Source organism: Pavona decussata, unplaced genomic scaffold (genome assembly GCF_977016875.1).
Source record: "Pavona decussata unplaced genomic scaffold, jaPavDecu1.1 SCAFFOLD_64, whole genome shotgun sequence".
In the NCBI taxonomy this organism is placed as follows: domain Eukaryota; kingdom Metazoa; phylum Cnidaria; class Anthozoa; order Scleractinia; family Agariciidae; genus Pavona; species Pavona decussata.
The window spans coordinates 38,050-62,851 of record NW_028145484.1 but is presented as its reverse complement, the minus strand read 5'-3'; the positions used below and the strand labels follow the sequence as shown (position 1 = coordinate 62,851).

General features: G+C 41.4%; 3 protein-coding genes across 3 annotated transcripts; 2 read left to right on the top strand and 1 right to left on the bottom strand.

The window, feature by feature from the left end:
* The first annotated feature begins 1,339 nt into the window (after nt 1-1,339).
* Nucleotides 1,340-5,616, top strand: LOC146478238 (uncharacterized). The gene is made up of 6 exons (XM_085111774.1): nt 1,340-1,443; nt 2,282-2,914; nt 3,130-3,258; nt 3,540-3,650; nt 4,231-4,706; nt 5,295-5,616. Exons 2-6 carry the CDS (start codon nt 2,398-2,400, stop codon nt 5,469-5,471), a joined length of 1,410 nt encoding a protein of 469 aa, XP_084967900.1. The 5' UTR covers nt 1,340-1,443; nt 2,282-2,397; the 3' UTR covers nt 5,472-5,616.
* A 1,633-nt stretch (nt 5,617-7,249) lies between these two features.
* LOC146478237 (trehalase-like) lies at nt 7,250-9,219 on the bottom strand. Its single transcript, XM_085111773.1, has one exon. It carries the CDS (start codon nt 9,179-9,181, stop codon nt 7,394-7,396), a length of 1,788 nt encoding a protein of 595 aa, XP_084967899.1. The 5' UTR covers nt 9,182-9,219; the 3' UTR covers nt 7,250-7,393.
* Nucleotides 9,220-11,189: 1,970 nt separating this feature from the next.
* On the top strand, nt 11,190-23,969 carry LOC146478236 (Golgi resident protein GCP60-like). The gene is made up of 6 exons (XM_085111772.1): nt 11,190-11,405; nt 15,900-16,035; nt 17,168-17,416; nt 18,147-18,261; nt 21,451-21,616; nt 21,983-23,969. Exons 1-6 carry the CDS (start codon nt 11,222-11,224, stop codon nt 22,321-22,323), a joined length of 1,191 nt encoding a protein of 396 aa, XP_084967898.1. The 5' UTR covers nt 11,190-11,221; the 3' UTR covers nt 22,324-23,969.
* Nucleotides 23,970-24,802: the final 833 nt, after the last annotated feature.

The following is a 24,802-nucleotide window of genomic DNA, read 5'->3' as shown; positions in this document are numbered from 1 at the left end:
TATCCAGAAAAATTCTTTTCTTTCTTCTTCTTCTTCTTCTTTTCTTCATTTGCAAACACATTGTAATTCATTTTTTATGGGATAATGTGTGAATTTAAATAAACACAATTTCTCTCAGATATCCCCCCAATGTTGAAACATGAACAAAGAAAAATCTATGCACGTGACATCAACATGTGTTAATACTTACTTACTTACTGCCCATTGAGTCTGTGTGTCACATAGGCTCTCCAACCCTGCCTATCTCCAGCCAGGTTCTCAATGGTGCTCCAGCTGTGACTGCGCTCCCTTAGTCCCTTTCCACAGTTTTGCGCCATTTTGGTTTTTGGCGCCACACGCGTGTTAATGCTCAAAATTTCATAGGGGGAAGGAGGGGGGATTACATCAATGAGCGGCATACAGCAAAGATATTGATTCTGCTGAGGCAAAGTTTGGTGGAAAAAACTTTCAAAAAGAGCCAAGTGTCCCTAACTCATTTGGCCAGGATTGTAGCTCAACTCAATGTGCAATCATGATCTCCACTATTCAGCCCAGTTATTCCTGGTTACCAAAGTGGTGAGCAATGAGACAAGTAGCGAAAAAATGCCGCTACGTTTATAATCTTTCTCGCCATAAAAATAGCAGACAGACAGTAGCCATCAAGGACAGGGAAGGAACAGGGAGATTTAGACCCCCTGGCCCCCTCCCCTTTCCCTACGCCACACCCTACCACCCACTTACCAGTGTGCTGTCAAGAAGAATTTTCAGCAGGTTGGTTTAAACTCGGATTAGGACTTGGTCTTCAAGAAGGACGTTTGGTAAGTTAAGAGGTTTTCTCCAGCGTGGGGATCGTTGTTTATTCGTCGAATTAGAAGTATTGCATCTTGCACCAGCAAGAGAGCTCAAGTAAGAAAGCGTAAAGATAAATTACTTTGGTTGTGCAAAATATTAAAACAAAAAACAGCCGACCTTACAATGTACAGGTAAGTAGTGGGCCTGCGTATTGATGCAACCAGACACCAGTTTGTTAAAACAAGATTCCCTTCTCTTGTGTGATAGTTCCCATCCATGTTTCTTCATTATTGTGTCACTTGGAAGTGCCGTTGCCTGAGGATGTACCGAGTACGTTTGCTCTTCTCTGTAATCGCTCTTCTTCAAACTCTCCTTCTCCGTTGTTCAGTGTGAAAGACAGCATCGCAGTAACTCGAGTAGGCAAGACCACAGGGTATTTCAGTTTTCATATACCTCAGAACATTCTACCTGCGTTCGTACAGCTTGACCGGTTAAAATGACAAGAGTTGCATGTGTGCTAATTGTTCAAGTCAACAAAGCATATGAAAAATAAATAACTGGTGCCAATGAAAAGAACTCTGTTGATCCTTCCACGCCTTTACTCACAGCAGAGGTGATTGCATCAAATCTAAATCCTCGAAGTTTGCAGAAATAGCGTCGAACCATTAAATTGTAAGTATGTTTTACTTTAATGCGTTTTTAATTTCAAATTCAACCTAATATGTATTAGTAAACATGTAAACAGAAACAAACAACGTTGTGGCAGAAAAAACGCTGTAAGCGGCACCTCCTCGTGTTTGGTAAAATTGGATGCAAAGTTTGGACCCTCACCTAGTTTGTTGTTGTACAAAACCCATTTGTCGGACACGGTTTTGGGGGCTCATAATTTTGTGGGTGTGGTTCGCGTTCTGGCGCAGACATTACGCATACACAAACAGCTAATCGATCACTGGCAAAGCAGCTGAGATTCTTATCAGTTCATCTTTCGCCTCATTTCATATTGATACGACCCCGGCCGCGCATACTGTAGCTAACACGTGTAGCTGGCGGTATCGTCATTTCATCAGTTAACGACATGACAATACCACGATCGAAACAACGACGCGAAGGTCATGATAAGGAGATCAATATTTGGCTTAAATGATGAAGTAGTTTGGCCACGGTAAAGATATTCGAGAGCTGACGTTCCGAGCGTTAGCTCTTCCTCGATTCGCTCTGAAGAAGGGCTAACGCTGGAAACGCCAGCTCTTGAATCTCTTTACCGCTGCCAAATTACGTTATCAACTCTTTTGATAAAACCAAACATTCGTTTCTTCTCCCCGCCGACTCAGCATACAGTTTCTTTAAAAAACTAACCCGTTATCTTACTGATATGGAGATCAGTCTAGCTAGTAGACAAGTCTCTGTAAGCAATATTATCCGGTTCGTGGCTTCAATGCTCAGACTTCTGCTTGAACTTCGCAGGATACTTGTAACTGATGAATATTTTAATTATTTTCTTGTATTGCAGAAACGCACCAAAGACAGGCGAAGTATAAATTTTGCTCCTGCATCAACAACATGGAAAAACGCGACGTTTGACGTTTGAAATGTCAGATTTTCTTGCCTTGTCTGACGACCTCTGCAATGACTTTACTCACAGTAATAATTCTTGTAACTTTGATTTTGCAATCTGACGCTAAAAAATCCTTCGAAAAAGAGAAAATGAACTACCGGAAAAATGCTGCTGATTTTAAGTTCACCTGGTGCCAAACGCGCATGCGCAGATACGACTGGAAGAACGTGATTGGTCAATGCTTGAAGCACGTCCCGTGGAACGCAATACCACCGGACAAGAAACTTCAAACGCAGGCTCTTAGAAGCTACGTCAAACAAATGGACATTAGGCCAGCTGGTTTCTTCAGTAAAATTTATATTCAATCAGTTTCGGTGGAAAACGTGAAAAAGACTATCGGAGGTGATTCCTGGCGAGTCGACATAAGAGGACCATCCAATATGGCTGCCACCGTGTATGATAAAGACAATGGATTGTACGAGGCGGTGTTTTTACCACAGGAATCTGGGCCTTACTGGGCCGAGATAGTTCTGGATTACTCTTTATGCGAAGGTTTCAAAGATCCTCCATTGGACTGGTTTATACGAGGTAAATAAAATCGCGCCGTGGATTAGTCTAATGGCCTTAGCTCCCACGAAACTCTTGTAGCTCAGTGGTAGAGCATTCGAAGTAGTAATCGGAAATTCTTAGGTTCGAATCCCGATAAGAGCACTCCAAGTATGCCTGTGTCACTCACTGAATAATACATCATTCACAGAGGTACCTGTTTATCAAACTCAATTGAAGGCTGTCTCTCTCCCCAGGCTGCCGACATGGTTCATTTCAGCCTCATGGGAGCCTTGGTAACCGAACTCGTGATTTCTTGCAGGAACCTCTGGGTGGTGGAAAAATCACTTTTATTGTTCCTACGTCATCGGCAGCGCTAACTAAGGGTAAGATAAACAGTATTATAACGTTTTGTGAAGTATACCTGACCAATGGGTGAGAAGCCCATGCTTTGTTTTAACCACCGAGTAACAAGCGAACTCTAGGCGAGCTACAACTATCTTAAAATTAAAAAAAAAAAAAAAAAAGAAAAACTGGGAAGATTAGAACCCTTTGCTCTCGCTAAGCCTTCCTCCGCTACTCTACTCGCAAGGCTGAGTTTCCAACGATTTCATTGACACGAGATTGTCCTATATACTTTTCAAATGTTTTAATTTTGTTGTTTCAGAGATGAAAGGTTTCATAGCCGTGAGCCAAACAGCATGCCGGGAGAAGTGTAATCTGCTTGTAGATGGCTACGGCGCATGGGCAGGAGAGCAATGGCGGCCGTATCAGACAGGTATCTGATTCTTCTTTACTCGCTTTGTGAGTGCGCATTGCGGACTTACATTAGTCTACCCACTATTCAGTCGGAGTAAAAAAGGTTGCTATTGGGCTAATATTTACAAATGGCGAATAAACATACGAGCTGTCTTTTTTAAAGCCAAATCCGTGTAATCGGTGTTCAGTCCGCAGATAGTACGCTAGAGCTTTCAGCCTCGCAATAGTTCAGATAGTCAGTGCAATTTTCTGGAGTCGAGATATCTAATATGTCCCACAGACAAATATGCAAATCCCTCCCCCCACTTCAGATTGCAGTAATATTACATGATAAAGTATTATTAAACTTAAACTTAAAATTCAAGTCCGTTTATGAAGACTCAAACATGACCAGCTCGCTCACGTGGCTAATAGGTAGCACTGACAGGCATGATTGGCAAAATGTCTCAAAAAGCATGAAGTTCAACGAAACTGAGCGAATCTCGTAAAACGGGCAGCTTAAAAAATTAAAAGAAAAGAAAAGCCTCAATTCTGATGCGATGTAGACCACTGGCGGCGTCAGGTTCAAATAACGTCCAACTATCATTTTCCTCGCCCAGGTGTTCCTATAAGCCTCGGGAGATCTGGACATATACAGGGACGTGGAGTGCTTTGGGTTTACGGCGACTCTCTCAACCGGTATTTCTTCCAGTCCATTTTGAAGCGACCCCTTTGTTGGCAAGTGTTTCGGGTCTGTTACCACACAATGCTGTGGGTGTATGTACTTATGCAATCCGCTAAGGACGAGATGAACTTGATGTTTGGGAGGAAGCCCATTAACATTCCCAGGATCCTTTACGAACTACGAGGCGTGGTAACACGCTCTGACATGGACCAAGACAGTGCGCTTATTCTGAATGCTGGGGTACACCTGTTGAAGAGCGCGAGTTTTTACAATTACCAGAAGATTATTAATGGGTTCATTACTGTGCTAAAGAGGTATTACCGTGGTACTGTCATTTGGAAAAGCACCACTGCAATACACGATCAGAGGGAGCTCTACAGCGGCTGCTTCAGGCGATTTCACACTGAACAGGTCTGCGAACTCATGCTTTTACATCTAGAACTATTATTCTCTCCTCAAAACGTCAAAAAATGAGGAGATTTAGGGAGAGCTAACGATAGTTCAGGGTTGATGACGCTGACTAGTTCCCAGTTGTTTTCTTCTTCTTGAATCGTAGGACGTTTTTTATTGCTTGTTACTCGCCACTCGTGGTAGGAGAGAGGACTGGGGACTAATCAGGCGATGACAATTGATAGGAGTTGGGTCGTGATAGTGGAGGAGAGATGATGAGATTGTGAGAGTGGACGAGTGTTGACAAGGGGGTGACGAGAGCTGCCAAGAGCTGACGAAAGGTAACGAATAGTGACGAGAATTGACGAACGTGGACGAGAGTTGACGAGAACTGACGACAATCTATGAGGGTGGGCGCGAGTTGACAAGGGGTGACAAGAGTTTACGAGAGGTGACGAGACCTTACGAGAGGGGAAGAGAGCTACAGAGAAGGGATTAGAGGTTGAGGAGAGTGGTTGTTGAGAGCTAGTGATAGTTTGTACTCTTGTTATCCCTCACTGAAGCTCCTTTAAGTTTGTTCTTTAGCTTACTTGCGGTTTATTTTTACAGCGCGTGCAGCTTTTTAACGCTTACGCTAACTGGGCAATGTGCAAGGCCGGATTCATAGTACTGGATGTGTACCCAGTGTCCAGCTCATACCCCGGAGGGACTCTAGATGGAGTGCACTTCAAAGATACAGTCTTTAATCCTGCGGCTGATGCAGTGGAGAGATTTTTTCAGACTTAGCAAGAAAGATTCCCAATCCTACTTTGGTTAAACTACAAAGGGAACAAGGGAGATTGCGTTACGCGAGGCTGGTGTATAATGTTGTGTAACGCAAGGTAGTCTTGCCACGCGCTTCACGTAGAATCCAGGTAAAGACGTTTGCTCCGCAATGAAGGAAGAAATCGCAGAACAAAGAAATGTACTTTTTCCATGGACTTAAAACAACGGCTGAGAGGTTTCACTTTTGCATGGCAGACATGAGCAAGTTGCATCGCGAGGATGAAGATCAGCTCAATCCATCGGGCGGGAAAAAGATGATGGCTGTGCATTTTCCACAATACCTTGCAAACCTAGCGATAGGCAAATGACTCAAATGCAAAGCTATATTTTCTTTTTTTACGAAATTCGTGCCCGTGCTAACATCATCGTGTATGCTAGGTTTGAAGTCTTTAGAACTTTTCTGTGCGTTCTTAGGGCTATCGTACGCTAAACGTTATGGGTAAATGTACCAGTTACCATCTTTTCCCGCATGGTGGATTCCTCCACACGATTGTTTACTCTATACTCTGGCTGGTGAATCGAAGCGTGGAAATTTGACTTTATTGTGGGGGGAATTTGGGGTGTAAATAATAAAAGTAAAACTATTGAATCATTTTGTTCATCTTGTATAATGCCTTTAGTTGCTACAAAAACTTTTGTATTAGTTTCATATTGTCATATTTCATACTCTTAACCTCTGTAATACCTAAAAACAAACTAGTTACATCTATGAATTTAAGCTTTTAAAAACACGTTGGTACAATCTACCTTCTTAATATATCTTTATACGAAGCGAGGGGTGGGGCAGGGGGAAGGAAGGGGGGGGGGGGTGATCAGTTGAAGGAAACGATACGCTTCACTTCCCGACCCCCTCCCCTTCAGTTTTCTCTTATTCACTAGTTTCCCACTCTAGTTTCAGTAACCGTCAGTATTCCTTTTCCTCTTTGGTTCAAAGAAACTTCCTGCAAACAAGGCTACATGAATAAACTAGTGCCGATGGCCTCCCTTTTGAGAGAAGTAACGAAACGGTTCAGTCGGCTTGATTTCTAACCAATATCTGCGGAAATGAGCTCGCTCTTCGGACCTGAGAGAGCAATGGAAATTGAGCCTACAATAAACGCTAACTTAACATGCGTGTTTGCTTATTGCTCAACAAAGCAAACGGGTTGTAAAGGAGACTGAACCTTACTAATCTCGTGCCCAGATCCCACTAGATGTTGACCGTGGGAGATCTGGATACGAGATTAGATCCTTACTATAGAGGAGCTTACAGCCCTTGCAGACTAATGCAATTTCAAGAGTCTCCGAGTTTATCTCGCCGAAAATATACTTGAAATATTTTCATCCACACCAGCGTTTTGGTATCGTTTTCACCAGTCTACACCAAAACGCTCGAAAACGATTAAAACGATTGTGACCTAGGGTAGCGCGGCATGTGTAGATATTCGGATTTGGACTGGAACCAATGCCTATGACGCTGTTTACGTCACCGTTTTCAAAAGTCTCCGTAATAAAAATGAAGCGTTTTTAAGTCTCCACTTTTGAAACCGTTTTCGCAAGGCTCCGCTTTCATCAGCGTTTTCGATCATTGTAGTGTGGTCGATAGTCCAAAACATATCAAAAAGTATGCGTTTTCAAACAAAAACGCGTTATTGTGGACAGGGCCTTAGAGTACGATCAAATAGTCGTTACTTTTCTTTAATTTGTAGTGACGCTTGCGAAGAAAAATAACGGATGCTGAGAGCCTAAGAGAATCTGAGTACAATAAGTCCTCAATTCAGTAAAATGAGTTTCTATAGAGTGGCTAATACTTGATCACTACTTATAACGAGAAAGAAGATTGGTTCTAATCTCTAATTGCGTAAAATTCCTTTCTTTGTTCCTTTGTCTGCGTATGTCTAAGACTAAGAACAAAAAAAGCTGGAGAGTATTCTTAAAAGCAAGGTCGTGAAGGTCACCGCTGGGAGACATCCTTCACCTTTGACCATACGATTGACGGTACCTTGTGTGGTTGGCTCTTCTCCGCTTTCTAACTTCTCAGGGTAGCGCTGCAGGATGTCCAGTACCACCCCATTGGTCCAGCCAAAGCCGACCTGAATCACATACTCTCCCCCTCCCCCAGGGGCACCCTGTACGCTCACATTGAACTTCTCAAACATATGTCCTGTCGATCTCCACGCCTTGTAATTTGTAGTGATCCACTTCTGGGCGAATTTCAAGGCTTCCTGCCTTAACTCTTTACTTCTGGACTGAGCAAAGCCGGCAATTAGCATATGCTGAAGAGGGGGCCAGGCGTTTGGGAAATCCCACTGTTGACCCGAGGGGGATAGAGAAGTCGGAAACCCCCCGGGAAAATCTAGAACTTTTAGTCGCCGGAGCGTGCGGAGCACTTGTATCTCTCGATTTACATCCCCCTGGTGAGCACCTGCCCAAAGTGGAACCACGGTGGAGGCGTAAAAATACGCCCTCTTCTTCTTCAACTGGCGATCATAGTCAAGCCATAAACCTCTGCTCTCCTCCCATAGCACTGCTTCAATGGCATCTCGGCGAGCCTCTGAATGCTCTTTGTATGTGTTTGCCTTTTGTGTGTCTCCAGCGAGGCGAAAGAACTTCTCTAGTAGCTTTTCACAGTAATAGAGAACACTGTTCAAATCCGTGGGGACAATTTGACGTGTTCTCATGCTACTTAGGGACCCCCTCCCCGGTACTGTGCGGTTGAGCCAGCGAGTAGAGAAATCCCAGCCACTCTCGGCCGCGGATGCTATGTCTTGGTACAGAGCAGGTTTGGTATCGTTTGGAACATCTTGAGCTGTATGTACGTCTTCATAGTAAGATTCAGGTCGTGGGGTATCCATATTAGCAGCGTAAACCGACAGGTTGTACTTCCGGCCCGAGGAGGTCTCGACTTCAACAGTGCGATCTTTTCTCCAGAAGCTATATTCTTTTTCCAGGGTATCTAGGATCGACTTGACATAGTCCACATCACCAGTGTGATTCAGATAAAGGTCAACCATAGGGATCAGAAATGGCGGCTGGCTCCTATTCGTGTAGTAAATTCGTCCACCGTTTGGAACAAAGCCATAGGTTTTCACCAGTTCAATGAAGTTGTCAATCATCCCTTTGACGGTGTCCTTCATGCCGCAAACAAGCAAACCATTTACGACCCAATACGAGTCCCAATAATAGAATTCCCGAAATCTTCCACCGGGTACAATAAACGGGTTCGGGACTAAAATTAGCGAAGATCGCTCTGGTTTTTTGCGCGCTTCGTCGCTGATCTTTCTTCCGAGTTTCTTCCACAGTCCGTTGAGCTTTGACGCGAAATCCTTCAGATTTGGATCCTTTATGCGATCAATTACGTCTGGGTTTTCTTTCCAATCTGGCGGTGACCACTCCTCCAAATCGTGTCCTACGCGATGAAAATTATCCAAAACAAACTTGATCACTTCTTCTTTTGAGGCTCTGGAAGGTAGAGCTTTGTAAGCTTGCAACACATCCGCCTCGTCTTTCTGCATTCGCATGTCAACGAACGTTTTGGAATCGTTGAAAATGCGAGCCATCTGTACTGTGCGCAGAAGGTTTCCTTGACAAAAGATCCTGCTACCGCAAGCCGGCTTTTCAGATGCTACTAAATTCGACTTTACGACAAAAATCAAAGCTAGAAGGAACAACAAACACCTGTATACACCCATCTTGAGCTTCCTTGGCAGCAGAACTATCCGGGTTAGATATGCCCTTTAATGCCCCCTGTTGCACAATCTAGCGTGACGTTAAAAATATGTCACGCATTAGACTGAGTTCCACACAGGCCGGTACTGATTTTTTTTGGCAAGTTTACAAAAAAACTTCCTTGTGTGGACCGTGACAGCAAGTTCCCCAAGTTTAATTTTTTTGTGAGAACAAGTTTTTTCTTTACAAGTCTCCTCGGTTCAAAACTTACAAGGCGGACTGAACATGAACGTCATCCGGCAGTGTGTGAGAGGAAGAAGGAAGCCTTCTTCTAGCTTCTGTTGGGAGACCGGCACTGAAACTAAAACACACTTTAAATGAACATAAATTCTGTAAATTCGCAAGTTGCGATTGTTTGTTGTCCGCATATGTGCGCATTACCACCTACGTGCGCAACAAATTTTCATGTTGCAACAAGAAGCTGAACAGCGTCTCCTTTCCGTCGCATGAAAATTTGTTGCGCGCGAAGGTGGTTATACGGGCAACAAACAATCTCAACTTGCAATGCAACATTGTTGCGCGACAAGTTTCAAGAAATGTTGCCCGTATTACTTGATCGTTAATCTCATCGGAGGAATGGTATCGGAACCAGCTAAAAATACAAACAGGTCTACAACCGCATTTTTAACACGTGCTGTACATCTGATGCCGCAGTTACGGGTAGTTGATAAGCCGCGAAAAAAGTCACGAAAATCTGAAAATAAAAGTGAAATTTTGGATGGAATTTAGCGCTCTCCGTATTTTATAGTTTGAATACACGATAACCTTAAAACTTGCCAAGACAGAGATTTTATATGTAGGTATAGATGTTTATGCAACGGGTGTTGTAGTCTGAAATGCTGTGAACGCGCCTGAGATATTCAAATTAGGAAAGTGGTAATAACTTCTATACTCAAAACAGGACCCACCAAATTACAAAATAGATTGTGGTTTCTGCCGGCACTCTCCCCCCCCCCCCCCCCCCTCCTTCCTCAACCTCAAAAGATGGTGTCTTTATTGCACAGCCACCCCTCTATCCAGCAGTAAAAAATGACAGATTCAAACCTCACTTTTCTTGTTTGTCTAGCAATGCTGACTCTTGCTAGCTGAATATTTCTGTGTCAACTCAAATTTTAAAGCCAATAAAATTTTGTCCATAATGTTCATGAGATAGGTGGTGTCTTTCAATAACCCCTTACCCCAGACAAGGTAGGTCCTCTTCGAAAAAACTTGTTATCACCAGTTCCCTTAAGGATTCATTATTCGGCAACTTTTAAACAAGCTTTTGGAATGGCATGTCACAACATTAAAAATATATAAAACGAAATAAGGAACGAGATCACATTCAATGAAGCAGTTATAATGTGGGTTTTGTTTCGCTCTTTTTCCAAGTTTTACCTGACCGTTTCTCAAGAAAATTAAAAAAAAAAGATGTTCGCGTTAATCTCGTACCCAGATTTCACTCAAGGTTGTGCTAAAAATTGTGATTAAAAAAGTTGGTTCGGGTAAAGTTCGATAGAACGCCAGTTTTCATTGACGAATTCTAATCTAATAGGTGATTGGTTCTCTTCTTCATTCGTCTGCTGTCGCCTTGACAAAGCTCTAATTTCTTATCGACAGGAACTTGCTTCCAGTAACGGAAAGGGCAGCTAAAAACGGTCAAAACAAGAGGAGAAAACTTCTCAGACCTGTTTCATGCAAACACTAGCAAGCTTTGGTATAATCTTGAGTGGGGCCGGTCAGGTGATTTTTCATGTCAGGGCGTGTAGAAAAATGTGTTGTGGTCACCAAGGAAAGTTGACAAGAGAACTTATGTCAGCCGTTTACATGGGCAAATATACTTAACAAGGAAAAATCGTCGGGGAAAATTATTCAGCCTTTTAATCTCACACTAAAAAATTAAAATTGTCAAAAAACTGTCAAGGAAAATTCTTATTGCTCTTATGTACCACATTTCCGGTTCCGCTTTTGCGCGTGTTATGTGCATGCGCAGTTCTGTGTTTTGGCTTAGTACTCGTGGCAATATGGCGGACGTCGAACGCAGTACTGAAATTTCCGAGAATTCTCACAATTTAACAATTACCGAAGACCAAAACACATCCATTGAGGTCAACGGAACTCCAGAAAAAGAAACTAAAGAAGAACCTTACAGTTATGGGTATTCTTTGTCAGAATATTACAAATTGTGCTTGCAATATTATCATAAAGGTAAGCTGTCGTTGAAACGGTCTGAATGCTTTCTTAGCTTAAGCTTAGAACTTCTAATAGTTCCGTGTAGATTTAGAATAATTTTGTTACTGAACATTTACTTTTAAAGCCGTTTAGTTAAACATAATAAGGTGTGATGTCTATGACGATTTGATTTTTCACATAAATTCTTTTTTAGCTTATCAAGTTCTCTGCGATGTTATAGCTAAATTAAACTTTGAACTTCGCCTTGGTTCGCGTGTGATTGTACGTGTTGTGCGTTAATTTAAGGCTAAAATATACAAAGACTTTGCAAAGTCAAATGGATAAATATCCTGTGTTTTGAACAACAAACATATTAGTTTTATGTAGAAGTGGCACAGATGTGCGATTTCTCATTTGACTATAGCCTCAGCTGTGTTTTAACAACTCTCTTCAGGTAAGGACTCGAAACCTCGCAATTGTATTATGAATTTTTTAAAGTATTAGAAAGAAACATGCATTAGCTGAATAGAATAGAATAGAATAGAGTAGAATAGACTGTTTATTCACAAATACATCGCAGTCATTAGACTGAATTGCGTATTTTACAGAGAAATATATAAATAGGTAAATGTTAAAACTACTTACAATCATATGTACATGATATAAAAATATAAGTATCTAATGGAATTAAAATATGTATAGTTACTAGCTATATACTACGCGTTGTTTGTTGCAAGGCATCTTTTGACATTGCATACGCAAAGGACTGTCTAAAGCGGTCTGTGCGCGAGCGTGGTAGGTTATATGTTCTCTGTTGTCACAGGCAGTAGCTTTGTTCATTTCTTGGAGGCAGTAAGTTGTGTAGTTTATGCCCCGAGTTGTTGGCGATTGAATCAAAGAGTCGTTTACATAGTTCATTGCGTCTCTCTTTTAGTCTTAGCAGGCCTAGTCTGTCCAAGCAGTCCTGATATGACATATCTGGGAGAATTATGGAAAGAACTCTTTTCTGTATTCTCTCCATATCCTCACTGAGATAAGCGGGAAGCGCGTGATGGAAGAGGGGAGCGCAATATTCTAGAACAGATCTGATTGTTGTACAATAGAAATTAACAATGTCATTACAAGGTACACGAGCCCTTTTCAGGAGAACAATGAAATATATCCACTTGTTTGCCTTCTTAATGCAATCTACGACGTGATTGTTCCATTTGAGGTCACTAGATATGGTAACACCTAGGATTTTGGCGCAGTCAATGACGGGAAGGGCTTTGCTATCCACTACAAATGGAGAAAAGTTATGAGGATTTTCCTTAAAGTCAATATTATTATTAACTCTTTGCACTTGTCAGCGTTGAGTTGCACAGGCTGGGATTGGGACCAGGTGTCCACCGCAGTTACAACGCGTACTTCCACGTTAGGGCGTCAACTTTGAGATCGTTTATCATGAGGCAGAAAGAGCCATGGTCCGAGTTTGGTTCCCTGTGCCGGTTTATCAGGAAATCGGTCACCCAGGTTTTGATGCTGCGTTGCATGTCAAGACCATTGATCTTGGCAACGAGGACCGTATGATCAATGAGATCAATTGCCTTTCGATAGTCAAATAGCATGACCCTGACGGCTGCCCCTGTCCCGTCTGTAGCCTGTGACCAGTGGTGAAACATTGAGATCAGGGATGCTGCCATACTGATCATAGTCGATCTTCTTGAGTACCGTGGGACCAACATGAGTGGCTACAACAAAGTCTTCCGCGAGTTTCGAGATGGTGGGGGTCAGGGGAATGGGGCGCGGATGCTTACTCAGGTCTTCAACAGGCTTCTGTTTGGGTAGCGGTACAGCGTCAGCTAGCTTCCACGGTGAGGGCAGCTTTTGCTCTTTATAGCTGGAGTTGAGTATAGCCGTAACGGGTTCAACAAGAACCTCTGCATACTCTCGCAGTAGCCAATTAGGAACACAGTCAGGTCCGGCTGCTTTACGCTGGGTTAATTACCTTAAAGCAGCCAAGACCACAGACTTGGATACAGACAACACATAGGGGTCATCCTCGTGGGCTGCGATTGGCATTAATGGCTGAAAGTTTTCCATTGGAGCAAGAAAGGCTGAGTTAATTTTGTTGGCTATTTCAAGTTCGCTCAAATCGCCATCCAAATGTAAGCTGGAAAGAAAAGACGCTGATCTGGAGCAGGGGACCATTCCTGCGACCTGTTTGACAGCATTCCACCACTGAGAGGGCTTGGTGGACTTGAGATGGTCAACTTTGCTGGCAAAGTACTTGCTGCGAAGAGATTTCTGCTCGCGGTTGACGATGTTGCACTAGCAGCTGAAGGCGTCCTTATCTCCCTTGTTGAACGCTTGCTGACGCAACTTGATAAGGTTTTTAAACTCTGCGGTGATCCATGGTGCATCATTAACATGTGTCTTGAAGTGCTTAATCGGCATAATGTGATCCATACCAATCTGGATTATGTCAACGAACATGCTTAACCTAGCCTTGCAGTCATCTCCATTAACTGGGGACCAGTCAATCGACGAAAGATAGCGTCCGAGTTCCAACTTCCTACTTGGTCATGTGTCTCGCCTTGCCGTGGTTCTCATACTGCAACCGTTGCCCTTGGGTCTCGCTTTGGGTCTCACTAAGACAACATTGTGGTCAGACATGCCAAAGGGGAAAAAGGTTTGCACAGCGTTTGAGTCAGAGCTGTGGGAGGTTAGTAAGCACTAAGTCCAAGATTTGGTCACCCCTTGTGGGCTTATCTACTAGTTGCGTCAGCTTGAATTGGGTGGTCAAACGGCGAGTATTTAGGCGGTTGAAATCGCCGCACAACACGAAACCACAACCGGGGTACTCTCCTTCCAAAGAAGTGAGGGGCGCAGACAGATAGTTCACAAGTGCTGCATCTCTGATGCTGTTGTTGAAGTGTGGATGGTGTATGACACCCGCGACGATACAGGGAACTCTGCGTGGAAGTCGGCTGGGTCGTAGCAATTAAATTCGCTGGCATTCGCCTAGTTTACCCATTCCTGCGATTTTCTACGCTTATTGCTGTGAATCGCCAGTAAAGTCAACCAATCAAGTAGGCCAATTTTATCCCATGACTTTTCAAAATGCCCTTTGATAGAGCCTGGGAACAAAGTTGAGGTGCCACATTACCGTGATCTGCGAAAGAAAAATTGACGATTGTGTATGCATCAATCGGTGGTGAAAAATCGCTTGTGATTTTCACTGGTGATCAAATTCACTACAATCAGCAAATAAAATTGCCTAGTGTGTCATGGGCTTTACATAGAATTTTTACCCTGTAACTTTCATTTGAATTGCCTTGCCAGTATTTTGGAGGGGAAGGGGTGGTTCTTCAAGGATGTCGCTTAGAGCCGTCTCCCGGCAAATTTTACTGTCTGAAAGAGACCTTATCACTGGCTGAAGTTTATAGAGAACACAAATAATTGAGGCTAACTCTAAAGGTACACAGTCCAAAAGAGCTGGCTGGGTTTATTAACCCTTTAACCCCTAATATTAAAGAACAAATTCTCCTATCTTGTCCCCATACTTTTCTTATAAAAGTACTGGGAAGAAGTTTTTAGAAATCAAGAACATTCACCTTGGATGATTATATCCTTAATTCTCATGACCTCAGGGTTGAATAAGCATTGATATTTTAAGGAGAAATTTGATGCTGATCACTGTTAGGGCTTAAAGGGTTAATGATCCTGCTGAGGTCTTTCTTAGCTACATCCCTGGTTCTTGCAGTTACAGGAAGAACAGGAAGCATCCTTGTTATGTAGATATAGTTAAAACTTGTAAATGAAATTCATGCAATATTGCTTGAAATAAGATTAAAGGGAACCTCCACTCTGACAACAAATTGATGGTGAAGTGTTGGAAATAGTGTCTAAATTCTAAATTTTAGTCTAAAACGTAGAAATGGCATTCAAGTGTGTTAAAGATTAGATATGATTATCGACTACTTTCGCTTTTAAATTTCCTGGGTGCAGACATTTTGAATTTTATGACGTGTAATGGTTGCCACTATTGTTATTCAGCAGAAGTTCTTTTGTGTGAAACAATTGAGCAACCGTATTACGTCATGAAATCCAAGATGGCGGCACCCGGGAAATTTGAAAATGAAAATAGGCGATAATCAAATTATGCTTTGTCCGACACTGAAATGTTATTTCCATGTTTTCCAACAAAATTTCAAAGTAGATTGTATTTTTAACAATTTAACGTTAATATGTTTCGAGAGTGGAGGTGTCCTTTAAGAACTCGAAGAAGTGCTTTTTGTGAATTGTAAGGAAAGTTTGTACCAACATCTTTCTACCAACCCCCCAAAAATCTAGTAGAAAGTGTCTAATCCCCAAAAGTCCACAATTTTAATTAATTATTATTGCTTATTTCAAACCCCTAAAGGTCTCCCACCTCCCTGTATTAATATACATGAAGCTGAGTAACCCAATTCCTGAGGCTCTAAACATAGGTGTATCTGCAGTGAGCACATTGCCAAGTTTTGATTTTGAACTGTCTTTTATTTTCAGAAAAACAAATAATAAGGTTAACATACGATGATAAAGTGCAATTGACAGCATATTGGAAGCAAGTATCTAGTGGACCTTATGATCCAGAGAAATACCCAGATGTGGGTTATTTTGATGTCATTGGTAATGACAGAAGGTAACATTTATACATTTTACTTTGAGATTATGTTGCGGATTTTAAAGAAATATTTTAACGATAAGTAAATAATCAAAAACGATTTAGGGAAACATTTAGTCAAGAAAATTAACGATAATAAAACAGCATGGCGTTTCTTGATCCACAGCAGAACAAAAGACCGAAACTGAACACGCAAGCAGATTCCATTCGCGCGAAACTCTTTGCCTGAATGCTTTGATGCTAATTTATTTTCTCACTTTCAATACCTATAAATATGCCTTTCCGTCATTTCCATTTTACTCATTTGACAATGACGACATGAAGTTGTCGAAACGTCATGCTGTTTTATTATCGTTAATTTTCTTGATTAAAAGTAAATAATATTAATAAAAAGTCAAGTGTGCTTTGAGGTGAGTTGTGCAAAATCTTACCAGTGTGATAAATATTTAATCATTATTAATGAGGTGATGCATTGGTGGCGGAGTAGACAAGAATGTTTGGTTTTATTAACATAGCTGATAATGTAATGTGGGCACCGTAAAGAGATTCATTTGTTAACATTTCAAGTGTCAGTTCTTCGTCAGAGTGAATCAAGGAGTTTTGCGTTGATGTAGCTAATATAGTGAGAAGTGGACTTGCGCTATTGGTAGGACCATGGTACTTTGGAAAACAAGAATAAATCAGTTGAATGAAAGGCATTTGTTGATTCTGTTTATGGGCAAGATTTCCGTTTTCATCACAAAACAAAGGACAAAGCAGCGGATAAAACATTGGAGGCCACACGCAAAAACTCCCGTGAATCTGAGCTAAAGCAATGAAAAGTAATCTGAAAAGACATTTGGGTCAGTTAATGCTCTCAACCTTTCAATTGTATTAATTTAGCATAAACATGCTTTAAATATATTTAAACATGTCATGAACTTACGTTAATGGCCTTAGCTCCCACAAGTCTCCTGTAGCTCAGTGGTAGAGCATCTGAACTAGTAATCGGAAGGTCTTAGGTTCGACTCCTGATGGGAGCACTCGGATTTTTTTTGAGTATGCCTGTGTCGCTTACTGAATAATGCATCATTCTCATTTAAACATGCTGTTTAATAAAATGATGATGATGATGATGTTAACTCCTGTTTGGTGACCACTGTTGAATTAGGAGAGCTTGGGAGAGTCTAGGAACCATGCAGCCCCAAGATGCCATGAAGAAGTTCTGTTCCTTGCTGGGGACATGCTCACCTGAGCTAGGTCCCTGGATGGAAGCACAGCAGAAGGAGAAAGAAGAGAAGGAGAGGCTTAGAAGAGAGGAAGAAGAAAGGTTACGTAGAGAAGCGGAGGAGGCAGCGGAACGTGAGAGACAGAGAGAGTTGGCAGAGGAAATGAGGAGAAAAGCTGAAGAGGAGGAAAGGTAAATGAATCAAGTGTTTGGTGGCATTTCACTGTTGTTCAAATTAAGGGACTGTTTAATTAATAATTATTTATTGTTGATAGAAAATGGAGATGGGTGAGAAATGTCTGAAAAAATGAATAAAACAACAGCTTTCATTTGAATGGTCACACTTGAGGATTCAAATAGTAAACAACCTTGTAATGTAATCATAATACACAGGAAAGTACTGCACAGAAGCTTTCATTTGAATGGGCACACATTAGGATTTCATCCACACAGTCAAAAGTTACATGTAGAACCTCTTTGTACAGCTTAATAAACAGCACCACAGGAAAGCACAGCTCAATAGCTTTCATTTGAGTGGTAACACTTCAGAATTTCATCCTCAGACTCAAAAGTTGGAACTACCTTGTACAGCATAAAAAACAGCTCCACAGGAAAGTACTACTCAGTAGCTTTCATTTGAGTGGTCACACCTTAGGACTTCATGTCCACGGACTCAAATGTTTGAACCACTTTGCACAGCATAACACATGGCACTACTTAATCACATGTATATGAAGTGCTACAGGTGTACTCAGTAATTTTCACTTGAAATGGTACCCTTAGAATTTTATTCATCAGCATGAAACTCTGAGTAAAGAAGGGTTAAAAGAAATTCTTCATGCTTTTCTTTTTGGTTAATCGAGACGTCAATGACAAGTAATTATTTGATAGTTTATTAAAGTTATGTTTCATCTCTCTCCAGGAGAAAACAAGAGGAAATAATGAAACAACAACAACAACAACAACTTTTGCAACAGCAACAAGAAGAAGGACATTTACATCAACAGCAACACCAACATCAAAATCCCGGACAACAGGTATACCAATGTAAAATGAAAGTCCTCTCCTCCCCTCCCCTCCCCTCCACCAAAAAAAACATAAATAAAATTGAGGGTGGAAAATGTGCATGCCTCAACCCTTTCACTCCCAGGAGTGATTCATATGTCGATTTAAATGTCTTATTAATGCTGACAGTTTCGATGACTGTCAGCCATCTTTATCAAAACTTGAAAAGCATGAAAAGTGTCAGAAGCCTTAAATAGGCTTTTGAAGGTGTTGATTATTGCGATAAATGCGCAAAGTCACTCTGTAGACGCCCGCTCCCCCCTGGTTTGGGGGTGGAGATCACTTGTGTCCATATGGGAGAAAGCTGATAGGCTCCCTCGTCCCTGTTCATAGTAGGAGTGTTCGATCTAATACATATGCTTTCTTTAATCCATCGCTTAAACTTGTCGCCGTCCTGCTCAACTATTTCACTTGCTTCCCAATTCATAATATGATTGTTCTGACAGACGTGGCCTGTTATGGCTGTTTTATGGCGTTCATTGGTAGAAGCTCTGCGGGTGGTTCTTGTGAAATTTCTGTTAGAGATCTTTTCTGCTTCCTTTCTGTGTTCTGTGATCCTGGTTCCCAGCTGTCTCCCTGTTTCACCGATATATACCTTTTTGCATTGGCTGCATGGAATTTTGTACACCACTCCAGCCTTTTTGTGTATCTCCACTTTGTCCTTCGGGTGAACTAAAACCTGTCTGAGGGTGGTTTGAGGTTTAATCACTGTGGCTACCCTGTGTTTGGTGAATATGCGTTGTATTTTCTCTGTGAATGAACGGACATATGGGACAGTCACCACTGCTCTTGATTTTTCTTGTGCTTTATCATTCTTGGATTTATCTTTTCTAATAGCTTTCTTGCTGTTCATTTGCTCTTTGACCTTCTTTATCGCCCAATCCTGGTAACCACATGTATGGAGGGCCGTTCTTATGTGTTCTTCCTCTTGTTTACGGTCTTCTTCCTCCGTGACAATGCTGTCGCTTCTTTCCAATAACGTCCGTATGACAGCAAGTTTGTGCTGAAGTGGATGATGCGATTGAAAGGACAGGTACAGGGCTCAAAGTTTATTTTTGGCTTTGGGAGCACCCGTGCTACCAGGTGTAAATTTCTAGGCGCATTTCCGAAATTTTAGGCGCACAGCTAAAAATTTTAGGAGCACAACTTAACATACTGGTAGCACCAAAAAGAAAAATCAGAAGCTTCAGACATTTTATTAGTGATCGTTGATAATGGTATCATGACGACACTGACACGTTGTTAATTTCTTTTTCTTATTTTCGCTTGCCAATCGTTAATCAGCATGGTAATCTTTTATTTCAATCGTGTGTTTGTTTCTTTCAGTCTCTTACTGTACGTTTGAGATAGCAATAAAACTGTTACATTTTTTTGAATATTACATGTTATGGTACATTCAACAAGATAATAAGACAAAACGAAGGTAAGGAATAACGTCATTGAATCCTCTCGATCAGACGAAATCCTTCAAGTCTCACGCATCACCTGACTGAAAGTAATTCATTTGGCTACTTTCTGTAGGCAAGGTTAGCTCGCCTTGATCTCTTTTCACTGTTTAACCACTTCACAACTGCTGGAGTTGGGCCAAATGTGTTGGAAGGCAGCGGCCAGCTGTTTGAGAATAAATTTTCTTTTTGTAAATGAACATTTTAAAAAAGAGAATAAATTAGATTGTTGACAGCGCATTGACTTAACTGTAACTCTTGTTCGTACCTTGAAGAAAAAAAGTCTCAAACCAGATTGTTTAAAAATTCTTGACTTGTTAATCGGCAAAGCAAACCAAATTGCGCGAGAAGCACGTGTTTCAGAAGGTTGCCTTCACTCGTACGTACGTGTCAGAGGTGCGGTTACATAACCAAGAAGAGTCTGGGGTAAAGTCTGGGGTGGGATGAAACACGGACAAGAAATGGACTTGAAGTAAACAACAAATAAAACACACACTGATGTAAGAAAAACGGTGTAACTTGCTTATGTGGAACCTAATTGCGTTACATCCACATTTGAATTTATTATTTCAAGCTTCTGTTTCATGTTAACCAGGCAGAGTACACAAGAATTGTCAGGTGAGGAAACAAAGTGGCCCCAATTCAGGCGCACTGAGCTTGGGCGTTTTTAGGCGCGTGAGTGCGATCACATAAAATTTTTTAGGCGCAAAATAAAAAATCTAGTCGCATATGCGACCAGCTGGTCGCTAACTGTGAGCCCTGAGGTACTGGTCTGTGTGTGTGGCTTTCCTGTAAACCAGTAGTTTGATGGATCCGTCCTCCCTCCTGGTAATAAGGGTGTCCAGAAATGGGATCTGGGCATTTTTCTCTGGTTCGTGCGTGAATTTGATGCTGTTTGTTTTGTCAATTCCATTAAGATGATCTGTCAGAGCCTCCACCTTTCCCCTCTTAATGATTTCTAGGATGTCATCCACATATAGTTTCCATAGCTTAGGTTTACAGTCTATGGGAGCAGTGGCGATGGCCTGTTGTTCAAGCCATTCCATAAAAAAGTTAGCCAGGATCGGGGTTACTGGGCTGCCCATGGCTGTGCCGAACTTCTGTTTGAATAATTGTCCTCGGAAACTGAAGTATGTGGTGGTGGCAATAAATTCTGTGAGATCCATTATATCCTCAACCTCTAGGTTTGTTCTTTTCTTTAGATCTTGATCTTGATCTAAGTGTTGTCTTATGATGGTTAATGTCTCCTGTATAGGGGTCTTGGTAAATAGTGACACAACATCTTTTTTCATGCTTTTCAAGTTTTGATAAAGATGGCTGACAGTCATTGAAACTGTCAGCATTAATAAGACATTAATATAAGACTGGCTATGTTGTAAGAACATTTAAATCGACTGTTCACTTATCTAGCCTGATGAATTTCTTCAAGTGATTCATATGTAGTTTCTCTTTACATTATCAATACATTGTCAACCAGACAGGTGATGAGAATAAGGAAAATCATCAACTAGGTGATTTGTTTGAAATGGTGTTACACCAGATTCTGTGAACTAACTTTAAAACAAAATGTATGGCAGTCAGTTTACGTTAGGAGAATTAACATTCAGATAATGGGAGTGGAAGGGTTAAATATTGCAAAAGCAGGGTATTTGAAACATGTGGAAGATTTGTGGAAGACTGATTAGTTTAATGTTTTTACTTTTTCTCATTATTCAGCCCAAGACAATGGCAGTTAACGGTACACCTAGAATAGCACCGGCTTCATTATGGACACGTCCAAAGGTCCAAGAGTTCATTCAGCATGTCAAGTCTGATGCCAGTTCTGTCTTAGTTGTTGGTCGTGGTGAGACGATGACAGTTCGTGTACCCACACATGAAGGGGGTAAGTAGAGCACTTTTTGTTATGACTTTGTATTTTATTCAGATTTATATGAAATCGCTGTGTAATTAGGTAGATAAATCATAATTCTACACTACCCGCCTAGATTAGCAAATGCTATTTGCGGGTCCCGTGGTATTGTTAACTGTATTCAAGTTCTACAAAGATTTATAGACTTGCAACTTGTAAAAGGGCCTCAGCTTCTGTACTTGTAACAGTGAGCAGCAAAATTGGGTTGGTTTAGTTTTCGAGCAAAATGCTACATGTAAATAAAGAAGAATATCTTATTGCTTTGAGTCAAGGCTCTCAGCTTACTTTTGAGTGGTACTGTATGGTAACGTCCCTCCTTTCCTTCTCTCCTCGGTCCAGGGACATGCCTATTTTGGGAATTTGCCACAGAATTCTATGACCTGGGTTTTGGTGTCTGTTTTGAGTGGTCTCAACCTCATACCAAGAACATCACAGTCGCAGTGAATGAATCTGACGACGAAGAATTCGCAGAGGAAGAAAAGTCATCAGAGAGCGAGTCTGGTCCTCCAAAGCCAAGAACAGATGAGATACTGCCTGTCGTTCGTAGGCCTTGTAATGAGGAAGTGATTGTCGGCAGTCATATGTACCCAGGCCGTGGCGTGTATCTACTCAAGTTTGATAATTCGTACTCATTGTTTAGGTCAAAGACATTATATTACCGCGTCTATTACACTCGATGATCAAGAACAGCAGGAATGCAGAAGATTGGGTGATGCACAGGGAACCCTGGTATTTTGATTGTTATCGGATTAAAACACAGGGTTCCCTTGAACAGAAGACATTTTAAAGAAAATAAGCAATCCAAGTGCCTGTTTTGTATCATCAACTGCTGTGAGGTTGGACTTGCAACACATCACGCATGGTGTTCCTTCTATCAGGGCAGATGTGGTGGAAATCAGTAAATGTATAGCTATTTATACGGTTCTATTACTCCACTTTCTCTGTTTTTGGTATAGTTTTACGACTTATTATCTTGGGCTATAGTAAAATAAGTGCCATGTTTTACAAGGTGAAACGATAAGGGCTGTGTCGTTTGTTCTCATGTTTTAGTCTGAGGATGAAATCCCTAATGGTGATCATTCAGATTAAAGCTACTGAAATGTATTTTGCTTTGGTTCTGTTCTTTGGTTTAAGGCAGTTCTAACTTTTGAGTTTGTGGATGAAATTCCTAGTGTGACCATTCAAATGAAAGCTACTGAGCAGTACTTTCCTGTGGTGCTGTTTATTATGCTGTGGAAGGTTGTTCTAACTTTTGAGTCTGTGGATAAAAAACCCTAGTGTGACCATTCAAATGAAAGCCACTGAGCAGTACTTTCCTGTGGTGCTATTTACTATGCTCTGCAACCTGGTTCTAACTTTTGAGTCTGTTGATAAAATCCCAAAGTGTGGCCATTCAAATGGAAGCTACTGAGCAGTAGTTTCTTGTGGTACGTTTACTGTGCTCTGCAAGGTGGTTCTAACGTTTGAGTCTGTGGATGAAATCCTCAAGTGTGACCATTCAAGTGAAAGCTAATAAGCAGTACTTTCCTTTGGTACTGCTTATGATACTGGACAAGGTGGTACTGACTTTAGAGCATGCGGATAAAATTCTTAAGTGGAACCAATCGCAAAAAGCTACTGAACTGTATTTTTCAATAAGTACTGTTGTTTTCTTTTGTTTGAAAGCTGTGTCAGAATTTTACTTTGGTACTGTTAAGTGATGAAAAGTCAAGAACGGAGAACAGAACAGCTGGGCTTTCCACTGTTACGAGAAATAAATATGTAAAAAGATAGAGAGAAAATTAAGTGTTTGCGAAATATTTCACTGTTTTTAGGTTGAGCTTTCTATTGAAAATCATATGGTGATTATAATGTTATGATTCCTGAAGTAAATGAATCTTGAAAAATGCATTTTGATTTAGAAGAGTTTAGTTTCTAGAAAATTCTTTGTACCAATAACTTGCAGTCTCGTGCCCAGTTTTCCTTGGCGACCGGTCGAACGTGACGTCACCAGCCCCAAGCCTCCGACGGTGACGCTAGACTCGCTCGATAAGCGCTATGAGGACTGGGAACCAGGCTCAACAACTTGAAGACTTCTGTTAGTTTTCCCGATCAAAGAGGCCACAAGCTGCACGTGCAAGATAGCGACACGTGCTTAGGGTTCGCTGACGTCACCACGATTGGAAAACGAACATAAAGATTTCAATTTATAATAACTTAATGCGGTGCATGGCAATGGTTTTGCCATGGAATGCTCCTTGGTGAGAGAGATATCAAATTAACTTGTAATCGTTTGTCATTTCATACTCTTAGCATAAAATAAAAAGAAATATTTGATTTATCTAAACTGAATAGTGGCTTTCACTCGATCTGGCAAATAGTTTTCCCAGCAATCTTTCCTTTTCCCAGTCCCTCACGGCCCCTTTCTTCTTCCAGGCGTTCGTTCTCAAGACTCGATCGCCTTTTTCCACTAGGACATTTTCATGATGGCGTCATTTGACTACAACTACCAGACACCTTCAGTTGTTTGTTTTCTCATGCTAATTAGAGCTATTGTTCTTTGCTCTCCACTGGGATTACAAAATTTGAATTTGAAAAGGAAACCGAAATGAATTCTGGTAGTTGTGGTCAATTGACGTCATCATGAAAATGGCCTATTCCCCTCGCGGCTTCATTGCTCGTTCGCCCGACAGGGCTGAACAACGTCTGCGCGTGTGCAAAAGTTGAGAGGATCTGGGTTCTAAAATGGTATCAATTTGTATGGGATGACCGTTCGCCCAACTTTTGCCTTCGCTTAGCATCTCGCCAGAGGCTACACTCGAGATAACATTTGGGGCCCGTGCAGAATGTTCATTTGCACAATAGACCTGCACCCTTCAAAAGCTCTATTTTCACTGGACCCTGATAACCTGAAGCTGCATACACTGTTTTTGGAGACCGGAGCATTATTCTGTTGTTCGTCCTTTTGTCGTCTTAACCAACCATGTTCGACGTTGCAAACGATGCAGGTCGCCCACATTAACAGAAATCCGATTTTTGTTAACTTTGAAAGCAAAACGTTGCAAACTTTACAAGATGAAGGAACAAGCTGGTCTAATTTGTAGGAAAAACTACCGCGAATTGCGGATAGAAAACGGATTTTAAAAATACTTCTCAGGGCTTAAAATTCTGCAAACAGAC